The sequence below is a fragment of the Zophobas morio genome, unplaced genomic scaffold (genome assembly GCF_036711695.1).
Source record: "Zophobas morio isolate AGI-343-1 ecotype UQ-CSIRO unplaced genomic scaffold, CSIRO_AGI_Zmor_V1 ptg000016l, whole genome shotgun sequence".
NCBI lineage: Eukaryota > Metazoa > Arthropoda > Insecta > Coleoptera > Tenebrionidae > Zophobas > Zophobas morio.
In genome coordinates this window covers 5,935,752-5,959,171 of record NW_026972121.1, presented here as the reverse complement: position 1 = coordinate 5,959,171, position 23,420 = coordinate 5,935,752, and the positions used below count along the sequence as shown (strand labels likewise).

General features: G+C 35.1%; 2 protein-coding genes across 3 annotated transcripts in view; one reads left to right on the top strand and one right to left on the bottom strand.

The window, feature by feature from the left end:
* LOC135129651 (uncharacterized) overlaps positions 1-23,420 on the top strand; it is a 66,265-nt gene that overhangs the window by 32,122 nt on the left and 10,723 nt on the right. For both annotated transcript variants that reach the window (XM_064056874.1, XM_064056875.1), the window contains exons 2-6: positions 1,946-1,978; positions 19,158-21,546; positions 21,607-21,759; positions 21,807-22,101; positions 22,153-22,402. In XM_064056874.1, the coding sequence (XP_063912944.1) occupies positions 19,174-21,546; positions 21,607-21,759; positions 21,807-22,101; positions 22,153-22,402 (3,071 nt within the window). In that variant the 5' untranslated portion in view covers positions 1,946-1,978; positions 19,158-19,173. The remainder of the gene's footprint in view (positions 1-1,945; positions 1,979-19,157; positions 21,547-21,606; positions 21,760-21,806; positions 22,102-22,152; positions 22,403-23,420) is intronic.
* Positions 2,481-14,660, bottom strand: LOC135129555 (leucine-rich repeat-containing protein 23-like). The gene is made up of 2 exons (XM_064056732.1): positions 13,814-14,660; positions 2,481-2,839 (listed from the first exon to the last, which is right to left on the bottom strand). The coding sequence occupies exons 1-2, from the start codon at positions 14,640-14,642 to the stop codon at positions 2,538-2,540; spliced, it is 1,131 nt and encodes a 376-aa protein (XP_063912802.1). The 5' UTR covers positions 14,643-14,660; the 3' UTR covers positions 2,481-2,537.

Below are 23,420 nucleotides of genomic sequence, written 5' to 3'. Positions count from 1 at the left end.
AACATTTGAGGAATCGATCGAAAAATGCCAAAGTCAAAGAATCGGAAAATCGAAAAGCCAAAAAATCGGAAAATCCAAAAATTGAAATATAGGAGACTCGAAAAATCCACAAATCTGAAATTCGAAAAGTCCGTAAATCCAAAGATCGAAAAGTCAAAATATCGAAAATTTGAAGAATCAATCGAAAAATTGCAAGGTCGAAAAAATCGAAAAATCCAAAAGTTAAAAAATCGGAATATACAAAAACCAAAAAATATAGGAATATTGAAAAAATCCAAAAATCAAGAAACGAAAAGTCGAGAAATCGAAGTAGAAAAATCTAAAATTTTAAAAATTGATCGACAAATCGAAGTTGAAGAACCGAAAAAGCATAAAATTCAAAAATCGAAATATCGAGAAATTGAAAAATCCAAAAATTGTGAACTCGAAAAGTTGGAAAATTAAAAATTCGAGAAATGGAGAAGTCGGAAAGTCCAGAAATCGAAAAATCGAAACAATGAAAATTTGAAGAATCGATTAAGAAATCAAACACACCAAAATCGAAAAATTCAAGGCGAACATTCGAAAAATCCAAAAGTCGAAAAATTGGAAAATCAAAAAAAAAAGAGAAATAGTGAAAAAAAAATCAAGAAAACGAAAAGTCGAGAAATCGAAAATTTAAAGAATCGCTCTAAAATTGAATCCAAAAATCCATAAATCAAAGTTGAAAGTCGGAAAATCCAAAAATCGAGAAATGGAAAAGTCGGAAGGTCCCAAAAGTCGAAAAGTCAAAACATTGAAAATTTGAAGAGTCGATCGAAGAACCGAAAAATCCTAGGCGAAAAAGCGAACATTCGAAAAATCTAAAAGAAAAAAAAAACGAATGATCCGAAAACCAAAAAATAGAAAAAAATAAAAAAAAATCCAAAAATCAAGAAAACGAAAAATTTTGAATCACAGTGTTTCAATTTCTCGATTTCTCGACGGATATTATTATCAACAATTATTATTAATTAACATTCAAACGCAAATTTTATTCCGTGAAAATGTAACATTCGTCGCCTCGGAAGCACCACAAATACCGATCGTTTTTTTTTATGTTATTACAAAATTGATTGAATTCCTTGATACTAAATTACTTGCGATTTTGAGTGGGTTTCCAATTATTACAGGTTGCAAGTTAATGCGGAAGTAACATTTATACCAAGGTTGACCACACGTCTAATACAAAATATTATGTAAGGCATTATTGACATTATTAGCACTTACACAACAACGCCTCTATACATCATTTATCGACAGGTTTTTCCATTTCCCACATTCTCAAGTTACATAAACCCCCATATCGCGAAAATTTTTTTAAACTAGGAATAAAAACGCTCAAATAAGCCGTAATTTGAGGTTTCAGCTTACAAATTACCCAACGACGATAGCAAGCAGAAAATCTGTGTCATAATGGCTCTAATTACAGGAGGTGTGTTACAGTGCCGCGAACCATTAAAGCGCAATGCGGTTATGATGTAACATTTCTTTTATTTCGAGCGACAAAATACGCTTTAAATATGACAATGTCTTCAAAATTATTACACAACACACTCAGTGTAAGTCAAAATTAGCACGAAAACTTTCATAATTGCGTACTTCTACGACTTTGGTCATTTAAAATGTTAACATATATTCGGAGATTAAGTGAGTCTATTGTTTAAATCGGGTAGCTGTTTCGATATTCAGATTTCGAACAGTTTCACTTGTTAAAACACTGTATTCTGTCGATGTGCTTCTACAAAATCTCATTGGAATCTTAATTTCGCGTAGAAAGTGAATCTTTAATGTATGCTGTACATAGTTAGGTTCATGTTTTTTTTTTTTTTTTATAAGTCGTGAGTTGTTTCCTCAATGCGAAAAGAAAACTTCGTAACACTATCAATTTTAAACGACACTAATTAAGCTCATTTCTTTGTTTCAGATATGTACCTGTGATTTAAACAAATGGACTGATGTAAGTATTTTTGAAACCGACCGTATTAATTAGAAATAGTTAAATCTTTAATTAAAACTAAATTGACACGACTTCTTTCACCGAAGCAGATGTTGCGGTATAAAAGTTCAATCCGACAATTATTAGACACAGTTCACTTTATAAAAGATTTACTGTCCAGTTTCTCCGCCGTTCGTTAGTATAATAAATCATTTCGTTCGTCTTACTCCTAATAAGACCTCGCAAAAATTTTGACATAAATATCATGTGATTAAAATCAACGACATTTTTGGCTCATTTAAGCTATGATGTAACCATGATGCAGTTCCCTCGCCAAAAAAAAACTCAAACACATCGTTTAGCAATTCATTAACAGTGAGAGCTCGCGAATATTAAAACCCGAAGTCACGATTAAAATGTAGGTGTTTCACGCTAAAGTACACAATGTGATTTCATCAAGCCTCACCTTTCACTCTTGTATATGCCACATTTTCACCTGCGGCACCTACAGAATTCCAAGTACTAACACCAAAACGACGGCAATTTAATAACAAAATCTTAATTTATACAACTAATTAACTCAGTTAGCGTCTGATTCTTCTTTGTAATCGGAAGTGGGGGCTGATGTGGTCGTCCGATCGGTTTCTTGGATGGTGTTTTCGTCCGCCAGAAGCGCTTCCAAGACGTCGTTTTCCATATCTTCGGCTTCTACTTTTATTTGCATTGTGATCACAGTTTTGTTGATGCGTTTCAACTTCGGGAGGATCACTAGAAGGGGGATGAGTACGGGGTCTCTGATTGGGCCGCCCTCACCGGGAAGGGGGCCCCCTTCACCGGGAATAGCACCTTCGCCGGGTTGGGGCGCTTCTTCACTTAAAGTACCTGTGGAGGGTGGAAATGTTTTTATTGAACGTGGTTGGAATTTTCGTTAGATAGATGGATAGATGTAGAAGATGTAGATGAGCACGCTATTTTGCAACCAGAATCATTTACATGTTGATAGAAAATGTGCACACTAAAGAAAAGAGATAACGACTTCGAGTTTGAAATCTAGAAGAATTCTATCTAGAAAAGGGAAAAACAGAAGACCTTTGATTTCCGCACGAGACTCAAATTCCAGGGAAAAATTAAATACACAATATGAGTCCAAAAAAATCTAGGAAACTTCTGATCTAGACGAATAGATGTAGAAAATCTAGCAGTGGACGCTATTTAACAGAATTCTACGTAGAAAAGGAAGAAACAGAAGAGCTTTGCTTTCGGTGCGAGATTGAGATTGCCGAAGGACGTTAAACAAGGTGAGTTCGACAAGACTCTAGGAGGTTTCTGTCTCGAAACTAGAAGCAATAGAAAAATTTGAATTTCGACGTGACATAGATGAATAGATGTAAAAGTTCTAGCGGAGGACGCTATTTTACAACTGGAATTAAGAAAGGATCATTTGGATGAGATAGAAAATACGGATAGTAACCGAAGGCGTAAAGAATTTTTACTTTGAAACAAAAATTCTAGAAGAATTCTATCTAAAAAAGGGAAAAAGCAGAAGACCTTTGGTTTCGGCAGGAGATTAACATTCCAGGGAAAAATCAAATATTGAACTCAAAAAAATTCTAGAAAAATGCCATCTTGAAACTAGAAAGGAAAGAGAAGTTCGAAATTCTACATAACATAGACGGATAGATGTAAAAGATGTAGATGAGCACGCTATTTTGCAACCGGAATCATTTACATGTTGCTAGAAAAAGTGCACACTAAAGAAAAGAGGTAACGACTTCGAGTTTGAATTCTAGAAGAATTCTATCTAGAAAAGGGAAAACAGAAGACCTTTGATTTCGGCACGAGACTCAAATTCCAGGGAAAAATTAAATACACAATATGAGTCCAAAAAAATCTAGGAAACTTCCATCTTGAAACTAGAAGTGAAAAAGAAGTTTGAAACCCCACGTGACCTAGAAAAATAGACGTAGAAAATCTAGCAGTGGACGCTATTTAACAGAACTCTACGTAGAAAAGGAAGAAACAGAAGAGCTTTGCTTTCGGTGCGAGATTGAGATTGCCGAGAGGTTAAACAAGGTGAGTTCGACAAGATTCTAGGAGGTTTCTGTCTCGAAACTAGAAGCAATAGAAAAATTTGAATTTCTACGTGACATAGATGAATAGATGTAAAAGTTCTAGCGGAGGACGCTATTTTACAACTGGAATTAAGAAAGGATCATTTGGATGACATAGACAATACGGATATTAAGCGAAGGCGTAAAGAATTTTTACTTTGAAACAAAAATTCTAGAAGAATTCTATCTAGAAAAGAGAAAAAACAGAAGACCTTTGGTTTCGGCAGGAGATTAACATTCCAGGGAAAAATCAAATATTGAACTCAAAAAAAATGCCATCTTGAAACTAGAAACGAAAGAGAAGTTCGAAATTCTACATAACATAGACGGATAGATGTAAAAGATGTAAATGAGCACGCTATTTTGCAACCAGAATCATTTACATGTTGATAGAAAATGTGCACACTAAAGAAAAAAGGTAACGACTTCGAGTTTGAATTCTAGAAGAATTCTATCTAGAAAAGGGAAAAACAGAAGACTTTTGAAATTCCAGGGAAAAATTAAATACACAATATGAGTCCAAAAAAAATCTAGGAAACTTTCATCTTGAAACTAGAAGTGAAAAAGAAGTTTGAAACCCCACGTGATCTAGAAGAATAGATGTAGAAAATCTAGCAGTGGACGCTATTTAACAGAATTCTACGTAGAAAAGGAAGAAACAGAAGAGCTTTGCTTTCGGTGCGAGATTGAGATTGCCGAGAGAGGTTAAACGAGGTGAGTTCGACGAGATTCTAGGAGGTTTCTGTCTCGAAACTAGAAGCAATAGAAAAATTTGAATTTCTACGTGACATAGATGAATAGATGTAAAAGTTCCAGCGGAGGACGCTATTTTACAACTGGAATTAAGAAAGGATCATTTGGATGAGATAGAAAATACGGATATTAACCGAAGGCGTAAAGAATTTTTACTTTGAAACAAAAATTCTAGAAGAATTCTATCTAGAAAAGGGAAAAAACGGAAGACCTTTGGTTTCGACAGGAGATTAACATTCCAGGGAAAAATCAAATATTGAACTCAAAAAAAATGCCATCTTGAAACTAGAAACGAAAGAGAAGTTCGAAATTCTACATAACATAGACGGATAGATGTAAAAGATGTAGATGAGCACGCTACTTTGCAACCAGAATCATTTACATGTTGATAGAAAATGTGCACACTAAAGAAAAGAGGTAACGACTTTGAGTTTGAATTCTAGAAGAATTCTATCTAGAAAAGGGAAAACAGAAGACCTTTGATTTCGGCACGAGACTCAAATTCCAGGGAAAAATTAAATACACAATATGAGTCCAAAAAAAATCTAAGAAACTTTCATCTTGAAACTAGAAGTGAAAAAGAAGTTTGAAACCCCACGTGATCTAGAAGAATAGATGTAGAAAATCTAGCAGTGGACGCTATCTAACAGAATTCTACGTAGAAAAGGAAGAAACAGAAGAGCTTTGCTTTCGGTGCAAGATTGCGTTTGCCGAGAGAGGTTAAACAAGGTGAGTTCGACAAGATTCTAGGAGATTTTTGTCTCGAAACTAGAAGCAATAGAAAAATTTGAATTTCTACGTGACATAGAAGAATAGATGTAAAAGTTCTAGCGGAGGACGCTATTTTACAACTGGAATTAAGAAAGGATCATTTGGATGACATAGAAAATACGGATATTAACCGAAGGCGTAAAGAATTTTTACTTTGAAACAACAATTCTAAAAGAATTCTACCTAGAAAAGGGAAAAAACAGAAGACCTTTGGTTTCCGCAGGAGATTAACATTCCAGGGAAAAATCAAATATTGAACTCAAAAAAATTCTAGAAAAATGCCATCTTGAAACTAGAAACGAAAGAGAAGTTCGAAATTCTACATAACACAGACGGATAGATGAAAAAGATGTAGATAAGCACGCTATTTTGCAACCAGAATCATTTACATGTTGATAGAAAATGTGCACACTAAAGAAAAGAGGCAACGACTTGGAGTTTGAATTTTAGAAGACTTCTATCTAGAAAAGGGAAAACAGAAGACCTTTGATTTCGGCACGAGATTGAAATTCCAGGGAAAAATTAAATACACAATATGAGTCCAAAAAAAATCTAAGAAACTTTCATCTTGAAACTAGAAGTGAAAAAGAAGTTTGAAACCCCACGTGATCTAGAAGAATAGATGTAGAAAATCTAGCAGTGGACGCTATCTAACAGAATTCTACGTAGAAAAGGAAGAAACAGAAGAGCTTTGCTTTCGGTGCGAGATTGAGATTGCCGAGAGAGGTTAAACAAGGTGAGTTCGACAAGATTGTATGAGGTTTCTGTTTCGAAACTAGAAGCAATAGAAAAATTTGAATTTCGACGTGACATAGATGAATAGATGTAAAAGTTCTAGCGAAGGACGGTATTTTACAACTGGAATTAAGAAAGGATCATTTGGATGACATAGAAAATACAGATATTAACCGAAGGCGTAAAGAATTTTTACTTTGAAACAAAAATTCTAGAAGAATTCTATCTAGAAAAGGGAAAAAACAGAAGACCTTTGGTTTCGGCAGGAGATTAATAGTCCAGGGCAAAATCAAACATCGAACTCAAAAAAATTCTAGAAAAATGCCATCTTGAAACTAGAAACGAAAGAGAAGTTCGAAATTCTACATAACATAGACGGATAGATGTAAAAGATGTAGATGAGCACACTATTTTGCAACCACAATCATTTACATGTTGATAGAAAATGTGCACACTAAAGAAAAGAGGTAACGACTTCGAGTTTGAATTCTAGAAGAATTCTATCTAGAAAAGGGAAAACAGAAGACCTTTAATTTCGGCACGAGACTCAAATTCCAGTGAAAAATTAAATACACAATATGAGTCCAAAAAAAATCTAGGAAACTTTCATCTTGAAACTAGAAGTGAAAAAGAAGTTTGAAACCCCCCCACGTCATCTAGAAGAATAGATGTAGAAAATCTAGCAGTGGACGCTATTTAACAGAATTCTACGTAGAAAAGGAAGAAACAGAAGAGCTTTGCTTTCGGTGCGAGATTGAGATTGCCGAGAGAGGTTAAACAAGGTGAGTTCGACAAGATTCTAGGAGGTTTCTGTCTCGAAACTAGAAGCAATAGAAAAATTTGAATTTCTACGTGACATAGAAGAATAGATGTAAAAGTTCTAGCGGAGGACGCTATTTTACAACTGGAATTAAGAACGGATCATTTGGATGACATAGAAAATACGAATATTAACCGAAGGCGTAAAGAATTTTTACTTTGAAACAAAAATTCTAGAAGAATTCTATCTAGAAAAGGAAAAAATAGAAGACTTTTGGTTTTGGCAGGAGATTAACATTCCACGGAAAAATCAAAAATCAAACTCAAAAAAATTCTAGAAAAATGCCATTTTGAAACTAGAAACGAAAGAGAAGTTCGAAATTCTACATAACATAGACGGATAGATGTAAAAGATGTAGATGAGCACGCTATTTTGCAACCAGAATCATTTACATGTTGATAGAAAATGTGCACACTAAAGAAAAGAGGTAACGACTTCGAGTTTGAATTCTAGAAGAATTCTATCTAGAAAAGGGAAAAACAGAAGACCTTTGATTTCGTCACGTGACTGAAATTCCAGGGAAAAATTAAATACACAATATGAGTCTAAAAAAAATCTAGGAAACTTTCATCTTGAAACTAGAAGTGAAAAGGAAGTTTGAAACCCCACGTGATCTAGAAGAATAGACGTAGAAACTCTAGCAGTGGACGCTATTTAACAGAATTCTACGTAGAAAAGGAAGAAACAGAAGAGCTTTGCTTTCGGTGCGAGATTGAGATTGCCGAGAGAGGTTAAACAAGGTGAGTTCGACAAGATTCTAGGAGGTTTCTGTCTCGAAACTAGAAGCAACAGAAAAATTTGAATTTCTACGTGACATAGATGAATAGATGTAAAAATTCTAGCGGAGGACGCTATTTTACAACTGGAATTAAGAAAGGATCATTTGGATGAGATAGAAAATACGGATATTAACCGAAGGCGTAAAGAATTTTTACTTTGAAACAAAAATTCTAGAAGAATTCTATCTAGAAAAGGAAAAAACAGAAGACTTTTGATTTCGGCAGGAGATTAACACTCCAGGGAAAAATCAAATATTGAACTCAAAAAAATTCTAGAAAAATGCCATCTTGAAACTAGAAAGGAAAGAGAAGTTCGAAATTCTACATAACATAGACGGGTAGATGTATAAGATGTAGATGAGCACGCTATTTTGCAACCAGAATCATTTACATGTTGATAGAAAATCTGCAAACTAAAGAAAAGAGGTAACGACTTCGAGTTTGAATTCTAGAAGAATTCTATCTAGAATAGGGAAAAACAAAGGACCTTTGATTTCGGCACGCGATTGAAATTCCAGGAAAAAATTAAATACACAATATGAGTCCAAAAACAATCTAGGAAACTTTCATCTTGAAACTAGAAGTGAAAAAGAAGTTTGAAACCCCCCCACGTCATCTAGAAGAATAGATGTAGAAAATCTAGCAGTGGACGCTATTTAACAGAATTCTACGTAGAAAAGGAAGAAACAGAAGAGCTTTGCTTTCGGTGCGAGATTGAGATTGCCGAGAGAGGTTAAACAAGGTGAGTTCGACAAGATTCTAGGAGGTTTCTGTCTCGAAACTAGAAGCAATAGAAAAATTTGAATTTCGACGTGACATAGATGAATAGATGTAAAAGTTCTAGCGGAGGACGCTATTTTACAACTGGAATTAAGAAAGGATCATTTGGATGAGATGGAAAATACGGATATTAACCGAAGGCGTAAAGAATTTTTACTTTGAAACAAAAATTCTAGAAGAATTCTATCTAGAAAAGGGAAAAACAGAAGACCTTTGGTTTCGGCAGGAGATTAACATTCCAGGGAAAAATCAAATATTGAACTCAAAAAAATTCTAGAAAAATGCCATCTTGAAACTAGAAAGGAAAGAGAAGTTCGAAATTTTACATAACATAGACGGGTAGATGTAAAAGATGTAGATGAGCACGCTATTTTGCAACCAGAATCATTTACATGTTGATAGAAAATGTACACACTAAAGAAAAAAAGGTAACGACTTTGCGTTTGAATCCTAGACGAATTCTATCTAGAAAAGGGAAAAAGAGAAGACCTTTGATTTTGTCACGTGACTGAAATTCCAGGCAAAAATTAAATACACAATATGAGTCTAAAAAAAATCTAGGAAACTTTCATCTTGAAACTAGAAGTGAAAAAGAAGTTTGAAACCCCACGTGATCTAGACGAATAGATGTAGAAAATCTAACAGTGGACGCTATTTAACAGAATTCTACGTAGAAAAGGAAGAAACAGAAGAGCTTTGCTTTCGGTGTGAGATTGCGTTTGCCGAGAGAGGTTAAACAAGGTGAGTTCGACGAGATTCTAGGAGGTTTCTGTCTCGAAACTAGAAGCAATAGAAAAATTTGAATTTCGACGTGACATAGATGAATAGATGTAAAAGTTCTAGCGGAGGACGCTATTTTACAACTGGAATTAAGAAAGGATCATTTGGATGAGATAGAAAATACGGATATTAACCGAAGCCGTAAAGAATTTTTACTTTGAAACAAAAATTCTAGAAGAATTCTATCTAGAAAAGGGAAAAAACAGAAGACCTTTGGTTTCGGCAGGAGATTAACATTCCAGGGAAAAATCAAATATTGAACTCAAAAAAAAATGCCATCTTGAAACTAGAAAGGAAAGAGAAGTTCGAAATTCTACATAACATAGACGGGTAGATGTAAAAGATGTAGATGAGCACGCTAGTTTGCAACCAGAATCATTTACATGTTGATAGAAAATGTGCAAACTAAAGAAAAGAGGTAACGACTTCGAGTTTGAATTCTAGAAGAATTCTATCTAGAAAAGGGAAAAACAGAAGACCTTTGATTTCGGCACGAGATTGAAATCTCAGGGAAAAATTAAATACACAATATGAGTCCAAAAAAATCTAGGAAACTTTCATCTTGAAACTAGAAGTGAAAAAGAAGTTTGAAACCCCACATGATCTAGAAGAATAGATGTAGAAAATCTAGCATTGGACGCTATTTAACAGAATTCTACGTAGAAACGGAAGAAACAGAAGAGCTTTGCTTTCGGTGCGAGATTGAGATTGCCGAGAGAGGTTAAACAAGGTGAGTTCGACAAGATTCTAGGAGATTTCTGTCTTGAAACTAGAAGCAATAGAAAAATTTGAATTTCTACGTGACATTGATGAGTAGATGTAAAAGTTCTACCGGAGGAGGCTATTTTACAACTGGAATTAAGAAAGGATCATTTGGATGAGATCGAAAATACGGATATTAACCGAAGGCGTAAAGAATTTTTACTTTGAAACAAAAATTCTAGAAGAATTCTATCTAGAAAAAGGAAAAACAGAAGACTTTCGGTTTCGGCAGGAGATCAACATTCCAGGGAAAAATCAAACATCGAACTCAAAAAAATTCTAGAAAAATGCCATCTTGAAACTAGAAACGAAAGAGAAGTTCGAAATTCTACGTACCTAGAAGCATAGATGTAGAAAATCTAGCAGTGGACGCTATTTAGCAGAACTCTACGTAGAAAGGGAAGAAACAGAAGAGCTCTCCTTTTGGTGCGAGATTGAAATTGCCGAGAGAAATTAAACAAGATGAGTTCGACAAGGTTCTAGAGGGTTTCTGTCTCGAAACTTGAAGGAATGGAAAATTTTAATTTCTACATGACATAGACGAATAGATGAAGATTTATCTGAGGACGCTATTGTACAACCGGAATTAAGAAAGGATCATTTAGACGACATAGAAAATACATTAAGACAAGATTTAAAGAATTTTTAATTTGAAACAAAAATTCTAGAAGCACTATCTAGAAAAGGGAAAAAACAAAAGACCTTTGATTTCGGTACGAGACTGAAATTCCAGAGAAAAGTCAAGTACATAATAAGATCAAAAAAATTGTAGAAAACTTCCATCTTGGCAAGCAAAAAAAAGTTTGAAATCCCATGTAACTTAGAAGAATAGATGTAGAAAATCTAGCAGAAGACGCTATTTTACAGCCGAAACCAAGGAAGGATCATTTAGATGATAATAGAAAATGCACACATTAAAAAGATGTACGGCATTTTGGCTTTCGAGTTTGAATTCTAAAAGAATTTTACCTAGAAAAAGGAAGAAACAGAATAGCTTTGCCAGAGAAGTTAAGCAAGGTGAATTCGACAAAGATCTAGAAGGTTTCTGTCTCCAAACTAGAAGCAATAAAGAAATAAAAATTTCTACTTAACATAGATGAATAGATGTACAAGATCTAGCCGAGGACGGTATTTCATAGTCTAACCAAAAAAATAATAATTTATATCATGGAAAATTGCAAAGATTAAAAAGAGGATGTATAGAATTTAGAATTCGATCCTGGATTCTAGAAGAATTCTATGCTGAAAAATGATGAAACCGAAGACTCTTGATTTCAGTGCGGGATTGAAATTCCATGGAAAAGTTAAATGAGTTGAAAAAAATCTAGAACATTTCCATCTTGAAACTAGAAGCGAAAAAGAATTTTGACCTAGAAGAATAGATGTAAAAAATCTAACAGAGGACGCTATTTCACAGCCGAAACCAAGGAAGGATCATTTAGATGACAATAGAAAATGTACACATTGAAAAGATTTACGGAATTTTTACTTCGAGGTTGAATTCTAGAAGACTCTAGAAGAATGTTACCTAGAAAAAGGAAGAAACAGAAGAGCTGTGCTTTCGGTACGAGATTGAGATTGTCGAGATAAGTTAAACAAGGTGAGTTCGACAAGATTCTACAAGGTTTCTCTTTCGTAACTAGAAGCACTAGAAAAAATCGAATTTCTATGTGACAGATGAATAGATGTGGAAGATCTAGCTGAGAACGCTATTTTACAACGGGAATTAAGAAAGCATCATTTAGACGACATAGAAAATGCGCATATTAACAGAAGATTTTTTACTTTGAGACTGAATTCTAGAAGAATTCTATCTAGAAAAGGGAAAAACAGAGGACCTTTGATTTCGGCACTAGATTGAAATTCAAAGGAAAGGAAGAACGTAGATTTAGACGCTTTAACTACCATGTGACCAGATGTAGAAAATTTAGAAGAGGGCGCTATTTTACAGCCGAATCCAAGGAAGGATCATTTAGATGAATAGAAAATGCACACATTAAAAAGAAAATGTACGGAATTTTGACTTCAAGGTTGAATTCTATAAGAATTCTACCTAGAAAAGGGAAAAAAAACAGAAGAGCTTTGCTTTCGGTGCGAGATTTGACATTGCCGAGAGAAGTTAAACACGGTGAGTTCGACAAATTTCTAGAAGGTTTCGGTCTCGAAACTAGAAGCAATAGAAAATTTTGAATTTCTAAGTGACATAGATGAATAGATGTAGAAGTTTTAGCTGAGGACACTATGTTACAACCGGAATTAAGAAAGAATCATTTAGACGACATAGAAAATATGCATATTAAGAGAGGATGTAAAGAATTTTTACTTTGAAACTAAATTTTGGAATAATTCTATCTAGAAAAGGGAAAACATAAGACTTTTGATTTCGGCAGGAGATTGAAATTCCAGGGAAAAGTTAAATACATAATATGAGTTAAAAAAATCTATAAAACTACCCTTGAGACTAGAAGCGAAAAAGAAGTTTGTAATTCTTTTTCGCTTCTAGTCTCAAGGGTAGTTTTATAGATTTAGTTGACCTAGCAGAATAGATGTAGAAAATCTAGTAGAGGCCGCTGTTTTACAGCTGAAACCAAGGAAGGTTCATTTACTTTAGATGATGATAGCATTTTCTATCACATCAAAGAGAGGGTGGAAAAAACTTTTACTTCGAGGCTGAATTCTAGACAAATTCTATCTTGGGAGAGAAAAAATAGAAGATCTTTGATTTGAGTGCGAGAAGTTAAATAAGACGCGTTCAAAAATATTTTTTCTAGAGATAGAAGCGATAGGGAAGTTTGAAATTCTATGTGACTTAGAAGAATATATATAGAAGATCTAGCTGAGGACAGCCGAGGACGCTATTTTACAACCGGAAGCATGAACGAATCATTTAGATGATGATAGAAAGAAATAGAGGATCTTTGATTTCGGTGAAATAAGTTAAATAAAGCGAGTTCTAAAAGATTATTTCTAGAGATAGACGCGATAGATAAGTTTGAAATTTTATGTGGCATTGAAGAAGGGATAATTTAGTTGATAGTAGGAAATGCACACATTAAAGGGAAAAATTTTGACTTTGGGACTGGATTCTATAAGAATTCTAGATTGAAATAGACAAAATAGAAGATCTTCGACTGTCGTGCGACAAGTTCGAAAAAATTCTAGAAGGCTTCTGTCTCTAAACTAGAAGCGATACAGAAGTTTGAAATCCTACGTGACGTCGAAGAAAACGTAGCAGATCTAGCTGAGGACGCCATTTTATAGCCAAAACCAAAAAAGAATCATTTAGATGAAAAATTGGAAACTTTAAAGAGAGAATGCATAGAATTTGTACTTCGATGCTGGATTTAAAAAGAATTCTATCTTCAAAAGAGAAGAAACAGAAGAGCTTTGATTTCAGTGTTTGATTCAGATTAACGAGAAAACTTAAGGTGAATTCGACAAGATTCTAGACGGCTTCTATGTGTAAACTACATAGAAGCGATAAAAATTCAATTTAATAGAAGAGAATATGAGAACAACCATGAGCGATTTTCTTGAAAGAAGAAACTGACGAAAATTTTGTTACCCGGTAAAGGATTCCCCAGAACAATCAACGTCTCTAAATTCGGCAAACACTGCAACTTCTTAAACTCCTTAAAGTTTCCAATCTTATTATTCCTCAAATTGAGATACTTGAGTTTGACCATCGCTTCCGAGAACCCATCCAACTGCTGCAAATTATTGTCCCGAAGATGCAACACCTCCAAATGCGCCATCTTAGCAAAATCCGGCGACGTAATCACACTAATCTTATTACCCGCCAAATACATCTTCTCAATACTAAGCGGAAACGTCCCGCTAATCTCAAACAACAAATTACTTCTCAACTCCAACTGCTTCAACTTCTCCAAGTTGGCAGTCTCGAACCGCGTAATATAAATATCGTTAAAATTCAGCTCCAACACATCCAGCAGCGGCTGGTTTATGTTCTCCACGTTCTTGATTTGGTTCTGGTTGAGATCCAAGACTTGCAGGTAGTGCATGGTGTCCAGAGACGCAGAATCGACGCGATTCCTCTCGGCTTTGAGAAGAATCAAAAACGGCATCGCTACGAGGACCTGGAGGGCCTCAGTGGTGAGGTAGTTGCCGCTGAGGTCCAGAAAAAACACGTGCTTGAAACTGAGGATGATCGAAACGTCGGTCAGCTTCTGGTCGGTGGCCGTGATCATGAGGTAGGCGTAGCGACTCCCGGTTTCGTCTTTGCCCAACATGTTGAGGCAGCGGGAGGCTTCTTCGAAGGAGAGTTTCTTGTATTTGATTACTTCGCTGAGGGAGGGGGCGGTTGTGGAGACGAAGACGGGGGCGCCCTCGCCGGGGACGGCGGCGGTGGCGGCTTCGCCGGCGTATTCGCCCATTTTGACAAGCAGCGTGACACTTTATCCACGACACTAGATTTAAGGGAATTTTTTGTATTTTCCCATTTCTCCATTTCTCAATTTTTCAAGTTTCACTGTTTCGATTCTTTAATTTTCCTTCCATTTTTCAGTTTTTCAGTATTTCAGTTCTGGAATTTTGCAATATTTCGTTTCTCAAATTTTTCAAATTTTTGATATTGTGTTTTCTCGGTTTTTAACTTTTTCGATATTTTAATTTTTCACTTTTTAAAGTTTTAGGTTTTTAGATTTCTCACTATCTCGACTTTTCGATTTTTCAGGTCCATGATTTTTCAATTTGTCGAATTTTTAAATTTTAGATTTTTTGTTTTCTTTGATGTTTTGAGTTCTCGATCATTCGATTTTCTGAGTTTTCAGGCTTGGATTTTTTTGTTGTTCAATTCTTGGATTTTTAAAATTTTTGTTTTTTAAATTTTCCTATTTATCAACTTACTGGGATTTCAATGTTTTGATTTTTTTATTGTTCAATTTCTCGATTTTTTGAATTTTTAGTTTGTGATACGATTTTTTTTTCAAAAATTTTCAGTTTTTCGATTTATTAACTTTACGATACTTCAGTTTTGCTCGATTTCGATTTCTCAATTTTTCGATATATTACTGTTGGGATTTTTCAATTTATCGATTCTTCGATTTCTCGACTCATCATATTTTCGGTTTCTCGAATTTCTTCATTTTTCGATTTCTCAATTTTCCGATGTTTCAGTTTTACGATTTTAAAATTTTTTTATTTTTCAGTTTTCAATTTTTGACGTTTCTAAATTTTTCGATTTCTCAATTTTTCGATCAACTGATTTTTTTATTTTCCCACTTTTCTATTTCTCGATTTTTCAATTCTTTCTTCAATTGTGATTTTTCAATTTTTCGATTTCTGATTTTTTCAATGTTTCAGTTTTGGATTTTTTCACTTTTCCGATTCTTCAATTTTCTTTCCATTTTTCAGTTTTTCAAGATTTCAGTTATGAATTTTTTCACTTTTTCGATTTTTCAATTTTCCTTCCATTTTTCAGTTTTTCAGTATTTCAGTTCTGGAATTTTGCAATATTTCGTTTCTCCAATTTTTCAAATTTTTGATATTGTGTTTTCTCGGTTTTTAACTTTTTCGATGTTTTAATTTTTCACTTTTTAAAGTTTTAGGTTTTTAGATTTCTCACTATCTCGACATTTCGATTTTTCAGTTCCATGATTTTTCAATTTGTCGAATTTTTAAATTTTAGATTTTTTGTTTTCTTTGATGTTTTGAGTTCTCGATCATTCGATTTTCTGAGTTTTCAGGCTTGGATTTTTTTGTTGTTCAATTCTTGGATTTTTAAAATTTTTGTTTTTTAAATTTTCGTATTTATCAACTTACTGGGATTTCAATGTTTTGATTTTTTTATTGTTCAATTTCTCGATTTTTTGAATTTTTAGTTTGTGATACAATTTTTTTTTCAAAAATTTTCAGTTTTTCAATTTATTAACTTTACGATACTTCAGATTTGCTCGATTTCGATTTCTCAATAATTTATCGATTCTTCGATTTCTCGATTCATCATATTTTCGGTTTCTCGAATTTCTTCATTTTTCGATTTCTCAATTTTCCGATGTTTCAGTTTTACGATTTTAAAATTTTTTTATTTTTTAGTTTTCAATTTTTGACGTTTCTAAATTTTTCGATTTCTCAATTTTTCGATTAACTGATTTTTTTATTTTCCCATTTCTCTATTTCTCAATTTTTCAATTCTTTCTTCAATTGTGATTTTTCAATTTTTCGATTGCTGAATTTTTCAATGTTTCAGTTTTGGATTTTTTCAATTTTCCTTCCATTTTTCAGTTTTTCAGTATTTCAGTTCTGGAATTTTGCAATATTTCGTTCCTCCAGTTTTTCAAATTTTTGATATTGTGTTTTCTCGGTTTTTAATTTTTTCGATATTTTAATTTTTCACTTTTTCAAGTTTTAGGTTTTTAGATTTCTCACTATCTCGACTTTTCGATTTTTCAGTTCCATGATTTTTCAATTTGTCGAATTTTTAAATTTTAGATTTTTTGTTTTCTTTGATGTTTTGAGTTCTCGATCATTCGATTTTCTGAGTTTTCAGGCTTGGATTTTTTTGTTGTTCAATTCTTGGATTTTAAAAAATTTTGTTTTTTAAATTTTCCTATTTATCAACTTACTGGGATTTCAATGTTTTGATTTTTTTATTGTTCAATTTCTCGATTTTTTGAATTTTTAGTTTGTGATACGATTTTTTTTTTCAATAATTTTCAGTTTTTCAATTTATTAACTTTACGATACTTGAGTTTTGCTCGATTTCGATTTCTCAATTTTTCGATATATTACTGTTGGGATTTTTCAATTTATCGATTCTTCGATTTCTCGATTCATCATATTTTCGGTTTCTCGAATTTCTTCATTTTTCGATTTCTCAATTTTCTGATGTTTCAGTTTTACGATTTTAAAAATTTTTTATTTTTCAGTGTTCAATTTTTGACGTTTCTAAATTTTTCGATTTCTCAATTTTTCGATTAACTGATTTTTTTATTTTCCCATTTCTCTATTTCTCGCTTTTTCAATTCTTTCTTCAATTGTGATTTTTCAATTTTTCGATTTCTGAATTTTTCAATGTTTCAGTTTTGGATTTTTTCACTTTTCCGATTCTTCAATGTTCTTTCCATTTTTCAGCTTTTCAGTATTTCAGTTCTGGAATTTTGCAATGTTTCGGTTCTTCAATTTTTCCATTATTTGATGTTTCGATTTCTCGGTTTTTCAATTTTCTGATAGGTATTTTAATTTTTCAATTTTGAAGTTCTAGATTTTCCGTTAATTTTTTTGTTTTCCTTGATGTTTTGTTTTCTCGATTATTCGATTTTTCAAGTTCTCGGTTTAGATTTTTTGGTTTTCCAATTTTTGGATTTTTAAATTGTTTAATTTTTAGATTGTTCAATTTCTCGATTTTTAGATTTTTCAATTTTTCGGTTTACCGTTTTTTTTTTTCATTTAAAATGTTTCAATTTTTCAATTATTAACTTTTCGATTTTTCAATTTTCGTCTAATTTGATTTCTTAATTTTTTGATTTTTTGACTCCTCTACTGTTGATGTTTTGATTTCTCGATGTTTCAGTTTTTGAACATTCCGATGTTTCGAATTTTCAATTTTTTGGTTTTTGAATTTTAGATTTTTGTTTTTTTGAGTTTTTTGGTGTTTCGATTTCACAATTCTACTATTTTTTTATGCTTGGATTTCTCAATTTTTCAAGTTTTCAATACTCTATTTTTCAGGATTTGAATATTGAGAACTTTTCAATTTCTGGACTTTCAATTTTCAGATATTTTAATTTTTTGATTTTTTAATGCTTCGATTTTTGGGTGTTTTGATTTTTCGATTTTTCCGATTTGTTGTCCATTTTAAGTATATTTCATTTTTTAATTTGCGCCTTCTGCAGGAGTATCATTTGTTGTGCTGCACTTGACGGGTTCTTACTAAGCATTCCTTATTTAACCGAACAGTTATTAATTTAACTAAGCAGCTATTATTTCACCAAGCATATATTATTTTTACTGAGAATTAATTTTTTAACTGAGCATTTATTATATAACTTAGCATTTATCATTTTTACCGAGCAAAAATACAAAGCGTTTAAAAATAGAACTGTGCATTTAATTTGTTCCCTTAACCCTTATCTAAATAATAAGAAGCGCGTCAGGTAGTTTTAAAGAAGAATTGCTGGTTGCGTTTAAGGCAACAAATGGCGCCAAGTTCAAACTTGTCTCTCGTCTAGCGTTCCCCCTTAATCGGTATGGTATTCCTGATTTACTATATTATTACTTGACGTCAACAACGATTTATTTAAATTAACAGTTAACAAAGAAAATGAATCCTAAATTATAGTTTACAATCTAAATTACGTAATTGCAAAGCTGGCATTAATTAATGTCTATATAGGTGGTCATTATGAAGTTCAACTTATCCCAAGCGTTTGAAAACGAAATTAAATGAAATTTATACCACATAAACATGTGTTCATTAAGATGTCTCCCATCTAAACTATCCACTAGATGACCATCTGCGGCCCAGACGGCATTCTTCTTTTCATTCATTTCAATTTGCGGCAATATAGTATGAATGCGCTCATTGTGACAGGTGGACGGCATGTCGTTGCTCGGACCACTTAACAGAACCCTAGGGGCTTAGGTCACACGTTGACTCTTCGTATCAGAATATTGATATCCTCTTTTACGTCTTCATCTCATTGGCACAGATCTGGCCCGTTCGGTAAAGCATTTAGGATGTAGGTTACCGAACCGGTACAAGTATTAAAAAAAGAAGCGTAAAAGTTGATGTCATCTCCATTTAGGGCCTACAAGAACTTGAATGAACGCGATCTTGTTTTCGAGAGCGTAGTATGGAAGGAATTTTGACCGGTCGTCGTAACTCGAAAGCCAGTTCAACGCAGTTTCTTTTTTTTTAAGAATCTTAAACTTAATAATCGTAATTACAGGACCTGAACCCGAGCCATGTCTTCTGCCATTTGCCAAAACTTCGTGCAGAATGCTTGGAAGAAGGAACTGTGCTCTAACTGCTTCAAATCGAAAGACGAACACGCAGACCGCCCCAAACCCAAACCCATCACCTTGATCTCGAACGACACCATCGCAGGGATCATCAAAACCAACAAATTCAAACCCAAAAGATCGGTTTGCTTTACGAAAGATTTGTCCGAGATCATCGGGTTTGGCGGCGAGGACTGGGAGTCGGACGGCGAAGACACCAACGATGACAGCGAATCCAGCGAGGACGACTTCGTGGCCGAGTCGGAAGAAGAAGAGTCGGAGAAAGAACTCAAGAGAATCACGAAGGAGAACACCGATTTTAACACGACTAGTTTAAAGTACGAACCAGCGGTGAAGAAAACCACTCAGTTGTTACTAGGTAAACCCATCGTGGACTCCAGCGGGCGCAAACAAACCCTCATGGTATCGGTGACTCCATTCGGGGAAGACGCCCCTCCGAGCCCGAAGAGGTTCATCAAGAGCATATCGCACATCCCGATTTCGAAAAGCAGCAACAAAGAAAGCGTGCCTGAAGCCAAACAAACCAGCGTCGTGTTGACTTCATACACGAAGAACGAAGATGAATCGGTTAACACGGAAGAAAAGTCGCTGCTTGACGAAATCACCGAAACGCTAGAGAACAGCAAAAACCCGATCCAAATCATGTCGCGGAAAAAAATCCAGAAAGAGATCGTTCTAGCAGTGTCGAAGGACGACAGTAACAAAGAAAACATCAAAGAGGAGAATAAGTCGTCGAAAGTGGTGGAACGCAAGGTGGGTCTGTCACGAACTCCAGCCCTCAAGCGAGACCAAGAAAAACCAGTGGTGTACCAAACATCCACCGCGAAGATCGAGCTCAACACCAAGAACACCAAACTCAAGAAAAACGTTAAAACTGATAAGGATGAAAAGACTGACCATGAACCTGAAGAAACTCCAGCAGTCCAAGAACCTCTCAAAGTCGTTTTACCCCCAAAAACCGTGTTTCCTCAAAGTCGCGAACAAGCCGGAGAGCCTGACGGACGTGCCGACCCTGACACCGTCACCGAACCACCGGCGCTCCCCCTCACTCCCCCGCCGCTCCTCGAGGGTCAAAACTCCTTCCTCCACAACACCCCCATCTACGAAAAACCTAAAGTCCCGTCCAAACCTGCAACCGTTTTGATTCGTAAACCTCAGCCTGCGCAGCACCCAGAAGTCAAGAACCAAATCCTCACGACGTTTAGTGTTGAGGAGCACAAGACTCTACTGTGTAAACAAGATTCAACTGGGTCTGAGCGTGCCGTGAATAAGCGAAGAGCGCCGAAGCCGCCCGAAGACCAAACCTATGCCCGGAATTCTCTCAATGCGATCAAGGGCGACTCGCCTGTGGTTCGGGAGAAGGAGAAACGGGAGAGAGCGAGTTCGTGTAGTCCGAAGATCCGCGACCTGGAGGAGATTAGTATCCCGGAACCGGCCCCCAGGAAGATGTTGTCGGTGTCTACGGATAGCTTGGCGAGCGAAGAGAAGCGAAAAGAGAAGACCAAAGGTCGCTTCTCGTTGAAACGGTTCCTCCGCATGGGGTCTAGTAAAGAAGGACCCAAAGTGGACTCGTTGAAGTACGAGGAGTTAGAAGGGCCACCGTTGCCTAAACCTAGGTTGGTCATCGTGCATCCATCGGAGCTGAATGGTGCAAGAGTAGAAGTAGTGGCCAAAGCTAGTCAGGATCAAGGCGACTACCAAAACATTAGTGTGCAAAGGTACTCAGAAGTGCCCAATGGGCACGACTACGAGAATTATGCGGTGAAGGCGCAGAAGCCGCCGCCCCCACCTAGAAACATCGACGAGATGGACTACAAGCCGAACTTGCCGCACCCACCGAAGTCAGTCGAGATTCTAAAGAAACAAAAGCAGTTCAATAGTAGTACCACGAACGGGAAGAAGGCGGAAACCGTGTATGCGAACATCGGGGAAGTGCGGTCGGCTATTGTTCCGAACAAACCACAACGAACAGCGAGCATGAGAGAACACGACGCACTGCAACAAAAACAGGAGAGGAAGAACTCGAACAACACGTATGAGCCCATTAATGTCAATAGTATGGATAATGGAGAGAACGTCTATGATTATATCAACGGTGGAAGATCAAGTTCGCCGGAGTCTGATTCTAGTCCACACAAAAATAGTCCTACTTCTAAGACTGCTAGGTTGAATAAGAGGTCCGAAAGTAGCATTGACGTTTCAGGCGACTATTTCAAATATAGCAACATCCCACGATCGCTATCGCTTACGTACTGTGGTAGTGAGACAGAGTCGGAGATTTATTCACCCTACAGCTTCTACGGAAGTGAATCAGAAGTAAAAACCGAAATTATAAATAGGTCCCATTTATAATTTTTTTTTATTTTTTTATTTTAGGTGACCGAAGATGATCACGACTGGATTCAAAACGGGCGCACCCACAAACTCCGCTCTCGGAAAGGACGAAGCATTGTACATAAAAACCTTGAAGATAATTACGGCGCTGTCATTGTTGCCAACCACGAAGCGCTAGCTCAAGTACTCGAAAACGTACGTCGCAACTAACTAGTGTCCATTTTTCTCAGACCTCGTTTCAGATTCAACAAATCAGCCACATTCAACCCGCTCTCAGAGGCTTGAAATCTTTACCCAACTTGCGCTGGACTGATTTTTCGGTTAAATCCACCACCCAACCGGTGACAGTTGGGTGCAGGACGTTCCAACACGCTGTATGGAACACCCAGCACGTCACTCTTGTTATTAACACAGGCGCTGTACCATCAAGCACTGTCGCTCTAGGAACTTACAGTTTATCAGCGATTACCGAATTCAGCGATCTTATACCGGCGAAATTCGCTTGCGTGGATAGCGACGACAACAAGTACATTCAAGGTATCAAATTTCGCGACGTCAACGCCATTCCAAACTACTCAATTTTTTTAGCCACCGTTGGAGTATTACCATGGCTGCAAATCAGCACTATTCAGTCGTACAGTGACACCTTGAAACTCAAAGGGTCGCAAACCCACGAAGAAACGTGGAAAGATGCGAGTTTTATTATGTTACAGTTGGTAAACGCGTTGAAGATTCTGCAAGCTCAAGGCATTGAAGAATTGGCGCTGTCGCTCAATAGTTTCATTCTTTGTAAAGAAATGGATAAAGAAAGTCATGTGAGATTATGCGTGTTGCAGGGGTAAGTTCGAAACACAGTATAGATATCAATGAGTAGAGACAGCCCGAATTTTAAGCCGTCATGGGTGGTCGTTGCCTAAACTATTCCTAGATGTCGCCACCCAATTTAAAAAGTATCACTTCATTTACAATTTGAAAAATTGATTCGTGTACGCAATTTATTGCAAACTGTGTAGTTTGCTCAAATCGTATAATCGTGAATCGCAATAAGAAAAAAGAAAAGTCGATATTTAATTTATAAACACGATGATTTGTTACAGTTTTTATTTTATTACTTATACAATTTGACAATTCGCACAGTCTTTCCCCGAATACTTGAGGTTTAATTATCATTGTAAAAATAATGTAATAAATACATCTAAAAATAAACAGGTTTATTTAAGAAAAAATAAATAAAATAAAAATTAAATTACAAAAAGGAAAAAAGTTAATGCTGCCAAATTATTTTCTTTCTATTAATTTTTTCATCTTTGGCATTTGTAAATTTTAGTACATAAAATAATCTCATCCTAGCATACAACGACCTACATTTAACTTTAAAATTTCTTCCATATCAGGCTCGCAGTTTTGATTACCTGTGTTCGTTTCATCAAAATAATCTTGTATGATTAATTTTCTAAAAGCCATTTGAAATTGATTAGATGTGGGGTTAATAGAATTTCCATTTTGTTTCTTAATCCATCCAAAACAGTTTTCTAGCGTAATATCATATAAAGTAAAATTTGTATTTAAAAAAAATTATTACAAAAAAAATGCATATTTGTCGGCTCACATAAAGTGCAGGTAATTAGTATGGGTCGACGCAGGTAAGAATAATTGGACGGTTTTTTGTAGAATGCAACCACAAAAATTATTAACGAGAAAAATTAAAAAACGTAATTTTCTTCATTTAATAATTCTATAAAAGAAATATCTAAATTTTATGTATGTGAAAAAATCAAAATAATTATACTTCGCACGCATAAAATGGTGTACGGGTCCTATGCGTTTATTTCCTAAAAATAATTAATATTTTGTGG

Coding starts and splice junctions, on each gene's coding strand:
- LOC135129555 (XM_064056732.1), bottom strand. CDS start 14,642: ATGGGCGAATACGCCGGCGAAGCCGCCACCGCCGCCGTCCCCGGCGAG. Junction 2,840..13,813: donor TCTGGGGAATCCTTTACCGG/GTAACAAAATTT, acceptor CACCCTCCACAG/GTACTTTAAGTGAAGAAGCG.